Source organism: Ahaetulla prasina, chromosome 5 (assembly GCF_028640845.1).
Source record: "Ahaetulla prasina isolate Xishuangbanna chromosome 5, ASM2864084v1, whole genome shotgun sequence".
Classification (NCBI taxonomy): domain Eukaryota; kingdom Metazoa; phylum Chordata; class Lepidosauria; order Squamata; family Colubridae; genus Ahaetulla; species Ahaetulla prasina.
The window spans coordinates 14831460-14852980 of NC_080543.1; the positions used below are offsets into that span (position 1 = coordinate 14831460).

The 21521-nt window shown below is 46.1% G+C and overlaps 1 protein-coding gene across 1 annotated transcript in view; it reads left to right on the forward strand.

Moving 5' to 3' along the window:
• Positions 1-21521, forward strand: part of FAT3 (FAT atypical cadherin 3) — a 662194-nt gene that overhangs the window by 519287 nt on the left and 121386 nt on the right. Inside the window, exons 11-14 of the mRNA XM_058185941.1 lie at positions 2510-2706; positions 8200-8353; positions 9628-9861; positions 19277-19666. Of these exons, the coding sequence (XP_058041924.1) occupies positions 2510-2706; positions 8200-8353; positions 9628-9861; positions 19277-19666 (975 nt within the window). The remainder of the gene's footprint in view (positions 1-2509; positions 2707-8199; positions 8354-9627; positions 9862-19276; positions 19667-21521) is intronic.

Genomic DNA, 21521 nt, shown 5'->3' on the forward strand with positions numbered 1-21521 from the left:
GCCCAATATAAGCCCTACCTCCCCACGAAAATAAGACCTAATTAACACCCCTGCCCACTCCAGGTGTCAAGTTTCCAAAAGATGCCCTAATTAATTCATGAGCCTCGAACCAAAATTTAGAAGAAATCCATTCATTTATTAGGAGCAACATCTTGGCAATTACCCATACGGAATCATCTCTACCTCCACGTGGTTTACTTTCCCCTATGACCCTGTTCCCCGCCTCCCTCCTCCCTGGGCTTGTCATAACTCACATTCTCCAACAGAATATGTTCCCGGGCTGTATAAACCACGCCCCTTTTGCTGGGATACAATCTGGAGAAAGGCATGTGTGGAATGTGCTTCAGTCGAGGCAGCCCAGCAGCTCCGTGAGTCCTCTCCCCCCTCCTGCTTATGGCAACCAGAAAGCAGGCCTCGAATGCTTTATGAGTTGACACCAGGGTGCACAGGTCAAAATTAAGCTAGGGTGGTGATGGGTGGGTGGAGCTTCCCTACTACTTACCTTCGGACAGTTGCAGCTAGGCCTCGCACATCCCAACACCACCAGATCCGGAACTCAGTTCACAGCTTGCAGAGGCCTTCAGGAAAGCCTTGCTGGCCAAAAACATTCCTGAAGGCCTCTGACAGTGAAAAGAAGGCCAGGGGCGATGCGCGCAAGTGAGGTGAGTCAGTGGACGACATCCCCCCTCCAAAAAAATAAGACCTTGTGCCTTTTTTTTGTGGCAAAAAATATAAGACAGGGTCTTATTTTCGGGGAAACACGGTATTGTGGTCCACCAGCAGCCTGTGGAGCTGGCAGCACAGTCAGACAGTGAGGAGGCTGGGGAGGACAATGGGTCAGTCCTGGAGTCAGGGAAAGGCCCAGACGAGGGTTCTGCGTTGGAGGCAGAGATGGGGCCAGGGCCATCTGGGAGCGATACATGGACTCTGGTGCCTCCAGAGGCGGACAGCAGAGAGGTAGAGGAACAGGAGGAGCCTGTTCCTAGTGCACACATACGAAGAGCTGCCAGAAGGCAAGAGCAGCTAAAGCAAAAAGCACAACTCAGGAGTAAGGCCAGGAGATGATTGGCCCCTCCCATAAGGCTTAAAAGAGCAGCAAGGGCTCTTGGGCTTTTTGTAGGAAAGCAACATTGCTACATTTGTTTCTAGTCAGCGTTTTTTGTTTCTGAACTTCATGGGGCTTTGCCAAGAAAAGCCTTTGGCAGGGTGCCAAAGAAGACAAAAGTTTGTGGTAAGGCTGAAGGACTTTTTCTGAAGGATTTGTTTTGGAATTAATTTGGACTAAGCTGAGAATGAAGTAATTCTCAGCTGTTTTAATAAAATATGTTTGTTTAGGAGTGATTGTGTCTGGTAATAACTACTTGGGCCTAGATCACAGCACACGGGTAGAACGTTACCGTTGGGATTCGCGGCAAGAAACACAAGCATCTCAACATGTTGTCAAGATGAGATCAGGAGGATGCAGACTATCATTAGCATCAGGACGATAGGCTACAAGAAGAGAACAATGCTCTTACTTCTTTGGTAGCTCCAGTAGGAGAGAATAATCGTAGCTCAGAGTTGAACTGTGGAGTCCTCAGTGCTCTCCGAGCTTGGTTGCTTTCTTGCAGACGTTTCACTACCAAACTAGGTAACATCATCAAGAGCTGAGGCAAGGAACAGCAGCTCACCCCATCATGCAGCACTGGGGTCTTGAACCTGGGTCTTTGATTGCTAAGCCATCACATCCCCCTGCCTTAAATATGACGGTTCTTAAAAATATCTGATTTTTTTTTTCCAAATCTGATTTTTAATTTTCAACCACCTTGTCACCCGCCCTTCCTTTCCCCAAAATACTTTTTTTTTTAACTACTACTTCCACTCTTCTTACTCTCTATTCTCTGTTACGGTTCCCTCAATCTGTGACAGATGACAGAACTAACAAGGATCAGTGTTAACTCTTCAGCTTAAGCCAGGGGTCCTCAAACTTTTTAAACAGGGGTCGAATTCACAGTCCTTCAGACTGTTGGGGGGGCGTGGCTAGGTGGGCATATGACTGGGTGGGCATGAGCAATTTAGCAGTCCAAACAATACACACAAATTAAACTTCCCCCCTTCCCTCCCTCTCTCTCTCTCAGTCCCTCCCTCTCTCTGTCTCTCTCTCCCTCCCTCCTTCCCTCCCTCTCTCCTTTTCTTCCCCGCCTCTCTCTCTTGAGGCCTGGGAGGCAAAAACCAGGCCCGTTTTTGGCGTCCGTGCATCCCGTTTTTGGCTATCTTAGTCTCCAGTACCACTCTGCCAGCCAAAGATAAGATGCTGGCAGAGTGGTACTTGAGGCCGGGGTGGCCAAAAACGGACCCATTTTTGTCCCGCGCATCCCCTTTTTGGCCTCCAGAAGGCGGCTGGGGGCCGACGGGTAGGTGGGGTGATGTGGGCAGGGAAGCCTCGTGCTCCCGCAGAGGCCATTGTGAGAAACCTTCAGGACTTCTGAATATCCTGCCTGAAGCAACGTTTTTTGTGTCTTTGCCACAGGAGGAAACCCCAAAGGGAAGTTTGCTCTTGGCCTGGTTCAGAACGAATGGAAGGTGTACGTCAAGAGACCTCTGGATCGAGAAGAGCAGGATGTCTACCTGCTGAACATAACAGCCACGGATGGACTGTTTGTAACCCAGAGTGCGGTGGAAGTGACCGTCACCGATGTTAATGACAACAGCCCCGTCTGTGATCAGGTTAGTTGGCGGCTTTTTCAACGGATCAAAATTAAGATTGGATCAGATAAACAGATAGATAAAACTGAAGATTTATTTTGTTTTGAACATATTATGCATCACATGTCCAGTGACAATTATCTGGAGATGGGTCAGTATCAGAGGTGTGATTCGCTTACTGCACATGCGCCGTAGTCGCGCATTACGTCCGGGTGGGTGGGCAGAGCCTCACGCAGTTCACGCGATCCAGACAGTTCACGCGATCCAGACAGAACCAGCTGAATCCCACCACTGGTCAGTACAATCTGAAAATGAATAATGAATGGGTCGCCGGCATTGAGCAGCACTTCCAAACCCACTGCTGTATACATGGCATAGCAATACCCTGTTTCCCCCCAAAATAAGGCATCCCTTGATAATAAGCACCAATTGGGCTTTTGAACACAAGCCAAATACTTATTTCAGGGTTCAAAAAAATATAAGACAGGGTCTTATTTTCGGGGAAACACGGTGGCACTTAGACTTACATACCGCTTCATGGTGCTTTACAACCCCTCTCTAAGCGGTTTACAGAGTCAACCTTGAGCCGGTGAGAATCGAACTGCCGAGCTGCTGGCAGCAGGCAGTCAGCAGAAGTAGCCTGCAGTATTGCAGTTTAACCACTGTGCCACAATGGCTCTTAGGAAGCATAAGAAAGATAAGGAGTGAGATAGTAGTGAAGAATGAAGACTGATCATACAGAAAGCAATAGCACTTAGACTTATATACCACTTAATACCCTGTTTCCCCAAAAATAAGACCCAACCGGAAAATAAGTCCTAGCATGATTTTTCAGGATGCTTGTAATATAGGCCCTACCCCCAAAATAAGCCCCAGTTAAGATTTTCAGCCAGATGGGTGCATTTAGTGCCGTATTTCCCCCCCAAAATAAGACCTTACCAGAAAATAAGCCCTGATGTGTCTTTTGGAGCAAAAATTAATATAAGATCCGGTCTTAGTTTCGGCGAAACGTGGTAGTGCTTTACCGCTCCCTAAGCGGTTTACCGCTCCCTAAGCGGTTTACAGAGTCAGCCTATTGCCTCAATGATCTGGGTCCTCATTTTAACAATCTCAAAAGGATGAAAGGCTGAGTCCACCTTGAACCGGTCAGGATCGAACCCTCCCAGCAGTGGGCAGAGTTAACCTGCAATACTTCATTCTAACCACTGTATCACCAAGGCTCTTCATCTCTTTCAAAAGAGATGAACACCAAAGTAAATTCTGAAGGCAAATGTATTGACCCAGTTTGTTGGGGGCAATACAGAGAGGAAGATCTGTTGGAATTTAAAACGGTCATTTAATGACCAGTTATAAGTCAAGAGCTATCTGTACCACTTGTATCAAAAGCAGTAAAGTGTCATCCACTTAAATGGGCTTCAACCCCTCTTATTTTGCTTTATCTCTGGTCAGTGGGTTAATGATCTGGAATTAGGAGATATAGTGAAAGAACCATTGTCATGGTCGGATCATTTTCCTTCGCCTAGACTTTCGAACCGCTGCTCACCACCGCAGGGAGACGGAGCCGATGCGTTGGTTCCGTCCCAGGCGCCTGATGGACCCGGAGAGGTTTCTGACGGAGCTTGGGCCGTTTCCTGAGGATCTTACCCACGGCACGACTGAAGAACTAGTTGCGGCTTGGGATCGGGCCGCGGCTGGGGCTTTGGACCGTGTCGTGCCTTTGCGGCCTCTGACCCGGCGCAGATCTCAATTGGCTCCCTGGTTCTCCGGGGAGCTGAGAGAGATGAAACGCCGGAGAAGACGCCTAGAGAGTGTTTGGAGGTCCAGCAGGTCCGAGGCTGATCGGACACTAGTGAGGTCCTTTACCAGGACTTACCTAGTGGCAATGAGGGAGGCGAAACGCCCCACGCTTCCACCCTCATTGCGCCGGCAGATAACCGCCCGGCCGCCCTGTTTGGTGACCCGTTCCCTCCTTCAACAAGAGGGGCGGGATGACCCCTTGCAGGGTCGAGCCGAGGAGTTTAACGGTTATCTATACGATAAAATCGTTCAGCTTCGTGATGGTTTGGACCATGATTGCGATGATTCAGCTGAGGTGACAGAGACTCGTCTTGTTGAGGTTATTTGGGATGAGTTTGATTCTGTGGCTCCCGAGGACGTGGACAGGTTGCTGGGGAGGTTGCATGCACCACGTGTTTACTGGACCCGTGTCCTTCCTGGTTAGTACTGGCTGCTCAGGAAGTGACACGAGGCTGGTTCCAGGGATTATAAATGCTTCTTTAGTTGAAGGGTTTTCCCGCCGCCTTGAAGGAGGCGGTGGTGAGACCTCTCCTGAAGAAGCCTTCCTGGACCCAGCTATTTTGGGAAATTATCGTCAGTCTCCAACCTTCGCTTTTAGCGAAGGTTGTAGAGAGTGTGGTTGCATGGCAGCTTCCCGGCACCTGGAGGAAGCTGTCTATCTAGACCTGCTCCAGTCCGGCTTCCGGCCCGGTTATAGCACGGAGACGGCTTTGGATGACCTCTGGAGGGCCAGGGACAGGGGCTGTTCCTCCGCCTTGGTCCTATTAGATCTTTCAGCGGCTTTTGATACCATCGACCATGGTATCCTGCTGCGCCGGTTGGAGGGATTGGGAGTGGGAGGCACCGTTTATCGGTGGGTCTCCTCCTATCTCTCTGGCCGGTCGCAGTCGGTGTTGGCAGGGGGCAGAGGTCGCCTCGAGGGGCCTCACTTGTGGGTACCCCAGGGTCCGATTCTCTCGCCTACCCTGTTCAACATCTACATGAAGCCGCTGGGTGAGGTCATCAGTGGGTTCGGGGTGAGTTATCATCTGTACGCTGATGACACTCAGCTGTACTTTTCCACCCCGGACCACCCCAACGAAGCGGTCGAAGTGCTGTCCCGGTGCCTGGAAGCCGTACGGGTCTGGATGGGGAGAAACAGACTCAAGCTCAATCCCTCCAAGACGGAGTGGCTGTGGATTCCGGCACCCCGGTACAGTCAGCTGCATCCGCAGCTGACTGTTGGGGGCGAGTTAGTGGCCCCAAAGGAGGTGGTTCGCAACTTGGGCGCCCTCCTGGATGGCCGGCTGTCCTTTGAGGAACATCTGGCAGCCGTCACCAGGAGGGCTTTTTACCAAGTTCGCTTGGTTCGCCAGTTGCGTCCCTTCCTTGACCGGGATGCCTTATGCACGGTCACTCACGCTCTGGTTACGTCTCGGCTGGATTATTGCAATGCTCTCTACATGGGGCTGCCCTTGAGGTGCACCCGGAGGCTGCAGTTAGTCCAGAATGCAGCTGCGCGAGTGGTAATGGGAGCCGCCGAGGCTCCCACGTAACACCTCTGCTCCGTAGTTTGCACTGGCTTCCTGTGGTCTTTCGGTGCGCTTCAAGATCCTGGTTACCACCTTTAAAGCGCCCATGGCTTAGGACCCGGTACTTACGAGACCGCCTGCTGTTACCGTATGCCTCCCATCGACCAGACGCCTCACAGAGAGGGCCTTCTCAGGGTGCCGTCCGCCAAACAATGTCGGCTGGCGGCTCCCAGGGTAGGGCCTTCTGTGGGAGCACCGACGCTCTGGAACGAACTCCCCCCTGGCTTACGTCAAGTTCCTGATCTTCGGACCTTCCGTCGTGAGCTAAAAACATACTTATTTATTCAAGCAGGACTGGCATAAATAGTGATTTTAAATTGGGGTTTTAGAGATTTTAAACATTTGTAAATTTTTTAATTTTTAAATTATCGGCCATTTATTAATAGTTTCTTTTAATTTCTTTTAATTGTATATACTCTGTATTTTATTTCGGCTGTACACCGCCCTGAGTCCTTCGGGAGAAGGGCGGTATAAAAATCTAATAAAACTAAACTAAACTAAACTAAAACTAAATGGGCTTCAACCCCTCTTATTTTGCTTTATCTCTCACCCCTGTTCTGACCTAGGCCTCCCAAGATCATGAAGCAGACTCCTCATCCTGATAAAACCTCTTTTATTTAGGTTAAAGGGAATTCCTCTCCGGCAAAGTCCCAGCAAACAGTCTTTCATGAGATTTCACAACTACAGACCTTTATCAGGCTTGGAGAGTGACCAGGCCGAGATCTTCCAAACGCCACTCTGTAGCAGCAATTACTTGGCAAGAAGTCAGGAACAGATCTTCACTCTGATGAATTGAACTAACTGTCTCCTACAAACTCCCCTCCCCTTCGCTCCTCTTAATTCCCTATGGGAGGGTCCATTCACCGTCCACCTGTGCCTTTACTCCCAAGTCGGCCCTTGTTCCTTAGCTGTTCCCTTCTCCTGGCAGCTCTGTGCATGTGCATATCGGGAACAGGCTCCAGCTGTTCTTCTGCCCCACTCATATCCGCCTCCAAAAGCAGCTAATAGCTGTTAGACAGCCCTGGCCCCATCTCTACTCTGACGCAGAGCACTCATCAGAGTCTTCCCGGGACTCCAGGACTGGCCCATATTCCTCCCCAACCTCCTCACTCTCTGAGTCTGCCACCAGCTCTGCTGGTCGCTGTCAGGCCTCAAAAAACCCTTCATATCCAAATAAATCTTCTCATCTTCAGCTCAAGAGTACTAAACGCTCGAAAGGAGGAGACCCCACTTGTACACCATCCCTGTGATAAATTACATCAAAGGTGTGAACAGGCATTCCTTTGTATGGTTGTCTACATCAGGGATCCCCAATCCCCGAGCCGCAGTCCACTGCTGGGCCGCACATACACATGCATCCCCACTTCTTCAAGCAACAGGAGAGCGTGTGTGCACATGTACCCTTTGCACAATCAGACACATGCTTGCCCATTGCTTGCCCACAAACCCAGAAAAGGTGGGGAACCGTGGTTCACATCCATGTCTTTCCATATGGTTGGATCTTTCCATTTGAGAACGCTGAGAATTTGACAGTGCTGAGCATACAGGTTGCCACTCTTATTTTCTACTGAATATGCAAAGCTTAGGAAATGAGTGGTGCGGTGGCCTAGAGGTGAAGCTCTCGCCTCACAATCAGGAGGCTGTGAGTTTGACCCTAGGTAGAGGCAGATATTTCTCTCTCTGGGCACAGTGAGAATATATCTGCTGATTATAACTCCGCATTGGCGATAGGAAGGGCATCCGGCCACACACACTCAGCTCCATTCAGTTGCCCAGACTCCACCCTGCAAAGGATTATGGGGGTCATCAAAAGAAGATCATGCAAAGCTTAGGAAATGAAGCGAGCAAGACCATGGATTCCATTTTCCAAGATTTGAAGAAGACAAGAGGCCTCCTACATCATTTATTCTTTCACAAAAGTTACTCGTTTTTTAATAATAAAAAGGCGTCGTTAATATTTCGCCATACCCTAACCAACATGATAAATCAAGAACATTGGGATTTTTTAATTGACCATCATTTGTCAGCCTAAGTTGGAATAACTGTTCTTTCTTTCTTTCTTTCTTTCTTTTTCTTTCTTTCTTTCTTTCTTTCTTTCTTTCTTTCTTTCTTTCTTTCTTTCTTTCTTTCTTTCTTTGGTCTTAAGGTTACATATATGGCAATATTTCCCGAGGACATCCCTCCCAACAAAATCATCCTTAAAATGGGTGCGCATGATGTAGACATTGGATCCAATGGCGAAATTCGCTATTCTTTATATGGCTCAGGAAACGGCAAGTTTCTTTTGGATCCTGAAAACGGTAAGACGATGATGAATTTTTATACGGATGATTTCTCTGTTTGATTACTGCTGAAATTACAGCTACTTAGGAAGCTTGCCGATTTCTCTCCCCCAGCCTCTAGGTACCTCCTTCACATCACTGCCAAAATACGCTGGCTGCTTCCAACATTTTACTTATTTAGAAGTTGCCCAGTAGTTCTAAAAATAGATCTTATACAGGAGACCACATTTGTCCAACAGAACAGAACAGAGTAGAGCAGTGTAGAGTAGAGTAAACTAGAACATAGAACAACAGAGTTGGAAGGGAACTTGGAAGTCATCCAGTCCAACCCCCTGCTCAAGCAGGAGACCCTAGACCAGTGTTGGCGAACCTTTTCGGAACCGAGTGCCGAAATGGGAGCGCGTGTGCACATGCCAGAAACCGGAAGGCCAGCCGCCCGGTGCATGCCGGGAAAATAATCATCTGGTTTCCGGTGCGCACATGTGCGCTGGCCACCTGGTCTTCCAGGTTCTGGCGCACATGAAGCCAGCTGGCCAGTGCACCAGCGCGCACTGGAAAACGGAAGAGCAGCCGCACAGTGCGCATGTGCATACCGAAAACCGGAAGATCATCTTCCTGGCGTGTGCATGCACACCGGGCAGCTGCTTTCCCAGTTTCCGGGACTTCCACGTGTGTAAAGACCAGCTGGCTGGCACGCCGGAACCCAGAACAACAACAGTGACCAGAGGGATGGCTCTGCGTGCTGCTTTTGGCATGCGTGCCATAGGTTCGCCATCCCGGCCCTATACCATTTCAGACAAATGGTTGTCCCATCTCTTCTTGAAAGCCTCCATGGATGGAGCACCCATAACATCTGAAGACAAGCCGTTCCACTGGTTGATTGTTTGCCCTGTTAGGAAATTTCTCCTTAGTTCTAGGTTGCTTCTTTCCTTGATGAGATTCTATCCATTGCTTCTTGCCTTGCCTTCAGGTGCTTTGGAGAATAGCTTGACTCCCCTCAAACTATTTAGGAATTGAATAGAATGGAGGAATCAGAACGCTTCACTTCATTCGGCCAAATGTGATTAGACACACAAAGAATTCGTTTCTGCTGCAGAAGCTCTCAAGATGCTCCTTAAGACGAACCTTTCCCTTCCCTTTCCTATATTAAGTTCTTTCATTTGTTTTAAGGTCACAACCCAGAAATGAGCCAGTGGCAATTGTCACTCACCTATTTCTCGGTGTGATTGGCCGCATGCATGACTAACCGTTATCTACTGTTATTCTTCTGCCTCCCTTTGAATTTGTTGTAGGGGAGCTCAAAACCTTAGCTCCGTTAGACCGTGAAAGGACCCCTGTCTACAATCTGATCGCCCAGGCAACTGATGGGGGAGGGAAGTTCTGCCAGTCAAAACTCCATCTAATATTGGAAGATGTCAATGATAATCCTCCACTGTTTTCTTCTGAGCACTACACTGCCTGCGTCTATGAGAACACCGCCACCAAAGCCTTATTGACAAGAGTTCAAGCCAATGACCCTGACGTAGGTGAGTATAGGAGACTAAAAGGAACACCGATCAGAAGCGCGTAAGTAGAACATGGTAAGGGGTAGGCCTTACTTTTCATGTAATTTATGCATTATCTTTTAACAGCAATTGTAAAATTCAGAAATAGCACAAGAAAATGAAGTTCTCACATCTGGATTTGGTCCCCAAATCCAAAGCTCACATTTGTTGGTTAAATAGCGTCTTAGCCCAGTTAGGTCTAGTGGTGAAGTCACCAGGCTAGAAACCAGGAGACTGAGAGTTCTAGTCCCACCTTAAAACATGTGAAAGCCAACTTGGTGAATTTGGGCCAATGACCAGGAGACTGTGAGTTCTAGTTCTGCTTTAAGCATGAAAGCTGAGGTGAGTGGTTTTGGGCAAATGGCCAGGAGACTGAGTTCTAATCCTACCTCATGAAAGCTAGCTGAGTGACTTGGGGCCCAGTCATTGTCCCTCAGCCTAATCCATCTCACAAGCTTATTATTGTGAGGAAAATAGGAAGAAGGAAGGTTGTGTCTGTTCACAACCTTGAATTATTTATAGAAATAATAATGGTGCAGTATAAATAAATTAAATATTTTTTTAAAAAAACAAATGAGATTAGGTTTGGTTTTGTGGTTAAAGCATCAGACTAGAAACTGGGAAAATGTAACTTGCAGTCCCATCTTAGGCACAAAACCCAACTGGGTGATGGTGGGCCAGTCACTTTCTCTCAACCCTAGGAAGCAGCCAATGGTAAATCACTTCTGAAAAACTTTGCCAAGTAAACTGCAAGGACTCATCCAGGCAGCCTCTAAGAATCGGACACAACTGAATAGAAGGGGGGGAGGGGGACAAAATAGTAGAAAGTCCATGGGATGAAATTAGCTCATAGATAGATTGCACTCAAAAGTTAACAGGCGGAATTGCAAAAGATAACATTTTTGCCAACATTTTCTGAAATCCTTATATAGCAACAGCACTTAGACTTATATACCGCTTCATAGTGCTTTACAGCCCTCTCTAAGCGGTTTACAGGGTCAGCCTATTTCCCCCAACAATCTGGGTCCTCATTTTTACCGACCTCGGAAGGATGGAAGACTGAGTCTACCTTGAGCTTGGTGAGATTCGATCTGCCAAACTGCTGGCAGCCGGTGATCAGCAGAAGTAGCCTGCACCACTGCGGCTCCTATATGTGTAGGAGATGACCAGGCCGAGTCCGAGGAAGGGGTCAAACGAGTCATAAAACACGAGTCCATACATGCCCACAAAAGATCTAAGTCCGGCCCATCTTGAATGACTGTCGTATCTCCCGCTCATTTCCCTTGACTGTCGGTTGGTCAGATTCTTGTAGAGAGCTTAACCTTGCCATAAATCTTTATATTCATTTGAACTCTTGAAACTATGACTGTGCAAAGTTGCAGTGCAGTATCAGGGGATGTTTTTATTAGGGTGCCCTGGCTGTGATTTTGGGAGCCTCTCAGTTAAAATATCAGTCAATTGCAGTTTGGTCGTCTCATAAACTTTGATAAGGAAAAATGCAATTCACCTGTCCCTGGAGGATTTTTGCTACCAAAAGACGAACTCTAGGCAGGGTTGAATTAATACAGAAGTTCAACCCATTGCAAAGTCTAGTCATTGCAAAATGTCCACGTTCACTGGCATTAGATTTGCCACAGGATTCACAAGCTTGACTTGAAATCTTGGATTTAGAAAACGTAGAACTCTGCCGCCTTCGACAGGACCTGTGTTTAACTCATAGAATCATCTATTGCAATGTCCTTCCTGTTGAAGACTACTTTAGCTTCAATCACAACAATACAAGAGCAAACAATAGATTTAAACTCAATGCTAACCATTTCAAACTTGATTGCAGAAAATATGACTTCTGTAACAGAGTTATTAATTTGAATGAAAACAAGAGCTGTATGAACATTCTCTGCTCTGGACGCTATTTAATGTTAGAAATAAGAGAGCAGAGCAATGAGAAAGAGAAACAAAGAGCCAGCAGATTTCATAGTTAATGATGAATAGCGCAGATTTCATTCTCTAACTTTTGACTTGTAGCTTAGCTATTAAGGTCAAATGCAAACACAGGATGCCAGTAATAAAACATGACAGTATTGATATGTGAATATTAAAAGAAAGATCTCTTGATTCAGCAGTCTCTTAATGCAGCTATAAATCCTCCCATAGTGAAGACGGGGAACCCTCTCTCCATGCGTGGTCATCTTTTGAGAACATGCCATTTACACGGTGATACCTGCTTTAAAAGGGACACGGTGGCTCAGTGGCTAAGACGCTGAGCTTGTCAGTCAGCACTTCAAATCCCTAGCGCCGCATAACGGAGTAAGCTCCCCTTACTTGTCCCAGCTTCTGCCAACCTAGCAGTTCGAAAGCATGTAAAAAAATGCAAGTAGAAAAATAGGGACCACCTTTGGTGGGAAGGTAACAGCATTCCGTGCGCCTTTGGCGTTGAGTCATGCCGGTCATATGACCACGGAGACGTCTTCGGACAGCGCTGGCTCTTCGGCTTAGAAATGGAGATGAACACCGTCCCCTAGAGTCGGGAACGACTAGCACATATGTGCGAGGGGAACCTTTACTTTTACCTGCTTTAAAGGTGTGTTTTCATGGGAAGACAATAGGAAGGGAGCAGAATGAAGAGGGAGGCAGTCCCAAAGGTGCTTTTTCAGGAGGCAACTGGACTTTTTGGGGTTTTTTTTTTTCTTTTGAAGATGTTTCGCTTCTCATGCAAGAAGCTCTGACAGGATAGTGAGTGGGGGGAATCTATCCTGCTAGTTGGGCATCTAACAGTAACTGAAGAATTCATGATTCCCGAAGTCGTTTAGATACCAGGTAGATCTCTTCTAACTGGAGTCTCCTTTGTCTGTGCATACATGTAGGGAGAAAATGCTTTTAGTCCTGGCCAGGGGTGGGGTTCAGATTCTTTAGCACAGGGTTTGCTGCCCTGTTGCTGGGTGGGCGTGGCCATGGTGGGCATGGCCTAGTCGGCCACCTGCACCACAGCAAGGGGGGGACATTTTTTGCCCTCCCCAGGCTCTGGAGGCTTTCCTTGAGCCTCCAGGAGGGTAAAAACTGCTCCCCCCGGGGTCTGGTGGCCCTCCGGAGGCCGGAAACAGGCCCATTTCTGGAACCTCCAGTAGGCCCAGTTTTTGCCCTCCCAGACCCCTCTGCCCAGTCCCTGCAGTTACCTGGAATGATGAACGGGCCGCTTGGAGACTCAGGAGAGGGGAGGGGATGGGAGGGGCGGGAGGGACGTGGCCAGCCAGGGGTGGCATTTGGAAGTTCGCTGAACCCCGGCGATCCTTGGCAAGAGGATTGCTCGAACCCTGCTAAACAGAGGTGGGTTTCAGCAGGTTCTGACCAGTCCTGGAGAACCGGTAACAGAAACTTTGAGTAGTCCAGAGAACCGGTAGTAAAAATTCTGATTGGCCCCACCCCCATCTATTCTCTGCCTCCCGAGTCCCGAGTTCTCTGCCTCCCGAGTATCGACGATGGAGATTCTTCAGGATTTTTATAACGTTGTCCTGTTGCTCCTAGGTTGAGGAATAAATTAGTAAAAATGGAACCCAAGTTAAATATAAGCAGTGATCAGAGGTGGATTTCAGCAGGTTCTGACCAGTCCTGGAGAACCAGTAACAGAAATTTTGAGTAGTCCAGAGAATCGGTAGTAAAAATTCTGATTGGCCCCACCCCCATCTATTCTCTGCCTCCCGAGTCCCAGCTGATCGGGAGGAAATGGGGATTTTGCAGTAATCTTGCCCTGGATTGGGGAGGGAAGGGACATTTTACAATATCCTTCCCCTGCTACGCCTACCAAGCCACACCCACCAAGCCATGCCACACCCACCAAGCCACACCCACAGAACCGGTATTAAAAAAAATTGAAACCCACTTCTGCTGCCGAATCCCCAGGAGCTCACCCCTGGTCCTGGCCCAACATGGATTTAAAGTGATGGGACTCTATAAATAAAGGTAATGTTTTCCCTTAATAGATTTAAGACAAGCTGATTTCATATGGATTCCTTATGGATCAATTTTGACTTCAGTATGGATTCTTAATTGTGGTGCTCTAAATCAAGAAATGGAAATTTGCAATTATTGTGGGAGGGGAAAAGTCCTGGTTTGATAATTCATTTTCGTAAAAGGATAAAGATCACATCTTCTTAAGAAATAAAACTAGAAGAATAAAAATTTATAAATACTCACTGATAAATAGTTATTGTAGCTATTTGTTATTCTGTTTTATGTAATTCACCAATAACTTACCTGACATTGGGGTCAGGGTAATTCATGCAATAGGAATAAATAATAGTAATGATGGATGACCAAGCTATTCGTTATATGGCTTGAATCCGCAGAGACTTTAAAATACCAATGAATCAAGTAGGCGTATAATAAAATCGTAATTTAAATACTACTTACCTTTAATAACTGCAGAATGTTAGGAGATAAATCCTGTGTGTATCGACATGTAGATTCTAAATTATAATTGAAGTACCATTTCTGCCTAATGACTTCTTCAAGGTTTCATGTCATCACCTTTGGATAAATCAAAAATGATTTTTTTAAAATATATATATATCCCTGTTCCTTGGAGAGTGTCATCTAATCTTTGGTAATATATTTTAAACAAGTGTTCATATATTGTTCTTATGATTGCATTTTATGAATATGCCTAGACAACAGGGCATCCTGACATATCGAGCGGAAAATAAATGTATGTTACATTCCGATCCATGTTAATTGGCTTTATACAATAACATTTCTGTCATAAAAAAAAAGAATTGCCCAGTTTGATCGTTGAAGCTATTTGATCTTGATCAGGAGTCAGCAACCTGCGGCTCTGGAGCCGCATGTGGCTCTTTCACCCCTCTGCTGAGGCTCCCTGTCACTCAAAATATGCATCACAACCGCCAATGTGCGACACCCGCCGGCATGCGATTTATTGAGCTTTTTGACCACCGGTAGGCCAACCATGGATAAATCCAAGAAAAGAAAAGTTTCAGAAGAAAACAAAACATTTAATTCAACTAGATATGCTAGTTTTGTGGCACTCAAGAAATAGTCAGGCACGGGAAGAGTTTTGTGGCTCCCGGTGTTTTCTTTTCTGTGGGAAACGGGTCCAAACGGCTCTTTGAGGGTTTAAGGTTGCAGATCCCTGATCTTGACAGAGCTGGAAAAGTTGGTGAGGTTTATAGGAGGTTTAAACCTTCTGAGTTTTCACTGCAAAATCTGTAATGACCACTAGATGGCAGCAAACATATAACAATAATGGTGATTCTCTTCGTTGCCATCTAATGGCTGTCTACATTTTTGCACGTTTTATGTGGTAGCAGCCCTTCTCGATTAGCATGTGAGTGAAAGGCTCCCAGGAAATTCCAAGGTAAAATGGAAAGTTAAAAAGTAATTCCCAGAAGAAAAGCATTAGGGAATCATTTTTGTACTGCTGCTAAAATATATGGACAGACATGAAATCATCAGAATCTTGAAGGAAGCTTTATCTTTCAAGTACTGCTAAAATAATGTCACCCAATTTTGAATTAATGAAGTATAACTAGAAGCAGGATGTGTGAGTTTGTGTTCGTACGTGATTGATGTCAGGCAAATAGTTCTGGCTCGAAAACAAATGTCTTTCTGCTTCTGTTGGCTTCAAAGGAGAGGGAAAGCTGACATTAAAAGACTGTTGTGTTCTTTGTTTTGTTCCCCTTTGCCACTGCTAAGTTGTACAGTTACGGCAACAACAAAATGGGAATGTGCAGAACTTAAGTTTTTGCATTTGTGTTCAATTAGGCTGAAAGCAATCCCTTGCTGCATCATAAACAGAGCTGTCCTGATTTTACTTTAAGCATTCAGATCTCTGTCATTCTGAAGTTAGTGCAGAAAATTGGCTCTCCTGGGGGGGGCGGGGGGGGGATGAATAACCCAGCAGTTCACACATGACCTCGGAATCCATCTCCTTACAGATATCCTGTAGTTACTTTCGTTGAAAATTAATGGTAAGGTTTCTTATCGTTCTGTAAAGGTAAAAGTTTCCCCTGCCCGGTTGTGTCTAATTCTATGGGTGGTGCTTATGTCCATTTCTTAGCCAAGAGACCCAGCATCGTCCAAAGATGCTTCTGGGTTTATGTGATCCACGTGACTAGATGCCAAGGCAGAATTCCTACCAAAGTGGTACCTAGTTATCTACTCGCATTTGAATGCTTTCGAACTGCTAGATGGGTGGGACCTGGAGCAAATAACAGGAGCTCATCCGCCACGCCGCACTTGGGTCTCTAACCCGGTTGGTCAGCTTTCTAGCTAACAAGCTCAGCGTCAAACCTCTAAGCCAGTGTGCTCTCCATTATTCTGTAGAACAGGGGTGTCAAACTCAAGGCCCATGGGCCGGACCCAGCCCGCAGGGTGCTTACATCTCGGGGCCCGTGGGGCCGTCCTGAAAACAGCAAAGGACTGGCCCGTGGTGCCTCTGCCACGGTGAGAACTTGGGAGCTTGGGAGGGATACATGTGTCCCTCCTGAGCTCCATTTTCATTGCAGAGGGTTGCAGGAGGCCGTCCCAGACAAAAACGGAGCTCATGAGGGCCATGGGGAGCCCTCACGAACTCCATTTTCGCTGACAGACAGTTGCAGGATGCCGCCACAGCCAAAAACAGAGCTTGGAAACCCTTTTTCGCTGGCAGAGCAGTCGGGCGTCCACAGGCGCCCCTGGCACGAGTGAGGTCAAGATGGCCATGCCCACCCCAGCCCTCCAAAGTAAATTACAACCCTGATGCAGCCCTCAATGAAATTTGAGTTTGATGCCCCTGCTGTAGAAGGTTTAAAATAGAGTAATGATAATGGTTGCCTTTTTTTTAAAGAGAGAAAAACTGAGCTTTTCCCTTCCCCCAAATAAGAAGAAATAGAACTTCCCGGTCTTACCCATGTAAAGTGGCATTCGCCTACCAAGTCTACTTTTCCATCTGAATGTTGATGCTCTGCTCCAGCCTTTCCCAACGTGATAGTCTGCCAGCATTGTGGTACTTCAGTTCCCCAGACTTCTGGGTTAGAAAATCTCAGGGATGCAATTCTAACACATTAAACTTGGACTAAACGATGGCAGTCTGTTTTTTTCAAGGACAATTGCCAAGGACAACGTTCTCTGAAACAACAGCAATTCCAAATAGCAGCTAACGGTGGTTGGGTTGAGCCAAGACAAGAAATGGAGCAGCAAGGAAAAGGAGTCCTCGACTTACAATCGTTCATTTAGTAACTGTCCGAAGTTACAGTGGCACTGGAAAAAGTGACCGGTTTTCCATACTTAGATGAGCCGTGAGGGCACAGTGGTTAGAATGCCGTACTGCAGGCTACTTCTGCTGGTTACCGGCTGCCAGCAGTTCAGCAGTTCAGATCTCACCGGCTCAAGGTTGACTCAGCCTTCCATCCTTCCGAGTTCGGTAAAATGAGGACTCAGATTGTTGGGGGGCAATAGGCTTATTCTGTAAACTGCTTAGAGAGGGCTGTAAAGCACTACGAAGCGGCATGTAAGTCTAAGTGCTATTGCTTATGACCGCACGTTGCTGTATCCTCATCATTCCATGATCAGAATTCAGACACCTAGCATCTCATTTTTTTTGTTTGTTTGTTTACATTTATATCCCACCCTTCTCCGAAGACTCAGGGCGGCTTACAGTGTGTAAGGCAATAGTCTCATTCTATTTGTATATTTACAAAGTCAACTTATTGCCCCCCCAACAATCTGGGTCCTCATTTTACCTACCTTATAAAGGATGGAAGGCTGAGTCAACCTTGGACCTGGTGGGGCTTGAACCTGCAGTAATTGCAGGCAGCTGTGTTTAATAGAATAGAATAGAATTTTATTGGCCAAGTGTGACTGGACACACAAGGAATTTGTCTTGGTGCATATGCTCTCAGTGTTACATAAAAGAAAAGATACGTTCATCAAGGTACAACATTTACAACACAATTGATGATCAATATATCAATATAAATCATAAGGATTGCCAGCAACAAGTTATAGTCATACAGTCATAAGTGGAAAGAGATTGGTGATGGGAACTATGAAACGATTAATAGTAGTGCAGATTCAGTAAATAGTCTGACAGTGTTGAGGGAATTATTTGTTTAGCAGAGTGATGGCCTTCGGGAAAAAACTGTTCTTGTGTCTAGTTGTTCTGGTGTGCAGTGCTCTATAGCGTCGTTTTGAGGGTAGGAGTTGAAACAGTTTATGTCCAGGATGCGAGGGATCTGCAAATATTTTCACGGCCCTCTTCTTGATTCGTGCAGTATACAGGTCCTCAATGGAAGGCAAGTTGGTAGCAATTATTTTTTCTGCAGTTCTAATTATCCTCTGAAGTCTGTGTTTTTCTTGTTGGGTTGCAGAACCGAACCAGACAGTTATAGAGGTGCAAATGACAGACTCAATAATTCCTCTGTAGAATTGGATCAGCAGCTCCTTGGGCAGTTTGAGCTTACTGAGTTGGCGCAGAAAGAACATTCTTTGTTGTCCTTTTTTAATGATGTTTTTGATGTTAGCTGTCCATTTGAGATCTTGCGATATGATAGAACCCAGAAATTTGAAGGTCTCTACTGTTGATACTGTGTTGTCAAGTATTGTGAGAGGTGGAAGTATGGAAGGGTTTTTCCTAAAGTCTACCACCATTTCTACGGTTTTGAGTGTGTTCAGTTCCAGATTGTTTTGGTTGCACCACAAGGCTAGTCGTTCGACCTCTCGTCTATATGCGGATTCGTCATTGTCTCGAATTAATAACAGGCTTCTAACAGCCTGAGCCACACCGTGCCCCTATTTATGATGCCTGCAGTATCCCGGGGTCATGTGATCCCCTTTTGCGACTTTCTGACAAAGCAAAGTCAGTGGGAGAAACCAGATTCCCTTAACAACCATGTTACTAACTTAAGAACAGCAGTGATTTTCTGTGTTTCCCTGAAAATAAGACCCTGTCTTATATTTTTTTGAATCCCGAAATAAGCACTTGGCCTTATTTTCGGGGAGGTCTCATTATTTTGGGACACATGGAAGAAACCAGAGGAAATGGCAGGGACCGGCTGCTCATGCGTTTAAATATTTTCAGGGAGGGCTTATTTTAGTGCATGTGCTCAAAAGCCCGATTGGGCTTATTATCAGAGGATGTTTTATTTTCGGGGAAACAGGGTACTTAACAACTTGGTGAGATAGGTCGTTAAATTGAGGACGAGGCTCGCTTAACAAATCTGTCACTTAGCAACAGAAATTCGATGCTCAATTGTGTTCATAAGTCAAGGACTACCCGTATCTCCCACTCTACTGCTGATAAGACTGAACTATGCGTGGTTAAAGTGTTGTGCCATGTTGGCATCTTGGTCTTTTCTGCCTCGGAGAATTAAAAAGAACTGCTGTTCTCTCCTCTCCTCTTTTTCAGGGGTGAACCGAAAGATTGTGTACTCCCTGGCCGATTCTTCAGAAACTTTCTTCTCTGTGGACATGTCTTCAGGGATCATCATTTTGGAACATCCTCTGGACCGGGAACTTCAGTCTTCCTATAATGTCACCATTAAAGCTTCCGACCAGGGCATTGTGCAGACACTGTCCTCGTTTGCCACCGTTACAATTACCGTCCTGGACATTAATGACAACCCTCCTGTCTTTGAGAGGAGAGATTACCTGGTTGAAGTGCCCGAGGATACCTCCCCTAATGCCGGGATACTTTCTGTGTTTGCGACCAGCAAAGACATTGGGACAAATGCGGAGATCACCTACCTCATCAGATCGGGCAACGAAAAAGGAAAATTCCAGATCGATTCCAAAACAGGTAAGTTTCCCAAAATAAGGAGAAGGCTTATCAAGCAGGTTTAAAAATAACCCTTTCATTTTATAGGTTGAGTAAGGAATAACAGTGGGGTGTTTTGTTTTGGTTTCTTTGCACCATACACATCACTGGCAGTGGTGGGTTTCAAAAATTTTTACTACCGGTTCTGTGGGTGGGGCTTGGTGGGCGTGGCATGGCTTGGTGAGCATGGCAGGGGAAGGATACTGTAAAATCTCCATTCCCTCCCCACTCCAGGCAAAGGATCCTGTAAAATCTTCATTCCCACCCCATTCCAGGGGAAGGATCCTGTAAAATCTCCATTCCCACCCCACTCCAGGGGAAGGATCCTGTAAAATCTCCATTTCCTCCCCAATCCAGGGGAAGGTTACTGCAAAATCCCCATTTCCTCCCGATCAACTGGGACTCCGGAGGCAGAGAATAGATGGTGGAGGCGCCAGTCAGAATTTTTTCTACCGGTTCTCTGAACTACTCAAAATTTCCACTACCGTTTCTCCAGAACTGGTCAGAACCTGCTGAAACCCACCTCTGATCACTGCTTATATTTAACTTGGGTTCCGTTTTTACTAATTTATTCCTCAACCTAGGAGCAACAGGACAAGGTTATAAAAATCCTGAAGAATCTCCATCGTCGATAAAGGAGAATATTTGTACCTTGGGGTTGAAATGAGGGGTCCTTGGTGCTCTCTGAGCTTGCTTGTTTTCTTGCAAACGTTTCATGAGCCTAACTAGGTAACGTCATCAGTGCTAGCGCTAGTTACCTAGTTAGGGTAATGAAACGTTTGCAAGAAAACAAGCAAGCTCAGAGAGCACCAAGGACCATCTCCATATATTCTCAATATAGAACTTACTTAATGGCTGCAGTCCTCATTTTCATTAACCTAAGTGCCACTGAACTTCTATAGATCTGGTCCTGAGTAAGCCCACGTTGGATTATGCTATAAAAAACAACATTTTCAACCAGACCTCTCTAAACAATGTAAAAAATAAGTTGAGAAGAGTGCAGAGAAGAGCAACAAAGATGATTAAAGGACTGGAGGCTGAAGCATATAAAGAAAGGTTGCAGGAACTGGGTATGTCTAGTCTGATGAAAAGAAGGACTAGAGGAGACATGATAACAGTGGTCCAATATCTCAGGGGTTGCCACAAAGAAGAGGGAGTCAAGCTATTCTCCAAAGCACCTGAGGGCAGGACAAGAAGCGATGGGTGGAAATTAATCAAGGAGAGAAGCAACCTAGAACTGAGGAGAAATTTCCTGACAGAACAATTAATCAGTGGAAAAACTTGCCTGTAGAAGTTGTGAATGCTCCAATACTGGAAGTTTTTAAGAAGATGTTGGATATCCATTTGTCTGAAGTGGTATAAGGTTTCCTGCCTAAGCAAGGGATTGGACTAGAAGACCTCCAAGGTCCCTTCCAACTCTGTTATTCTATTCTATTCTGTTCTGTTCTGTTCTGTTCTATTCTATTCTATTCTATTCTATTCTCTCTCATGCATAAGATTGCTGTAACACAAGTGAAGCACTTGGCATCTATTTCTGTTAAACTTCAGTCAGTTCTTTTCAGACCATTTCGCTAACCTAGTATTATTACTTTGGGGCTTTTGCATGTCATCTGAAAATTTGATAAGCCATCGCTGCAGCTCTTCCTCCAAATCATTAGAGAAAGTATGGAAGATGAGAGGACCCAGGAGGGATCCTTGTACCTCTCCACATGACACTTCTCTCCAGTTATGATGAGCAACTATTGATGAGTACTCTTTGAGTGCAATTTTCGAGCCAACTATTTAATCCTCCTACTCATTTATCCCACACCCAGCTAGTTTGCTAATCAGCTGGCCA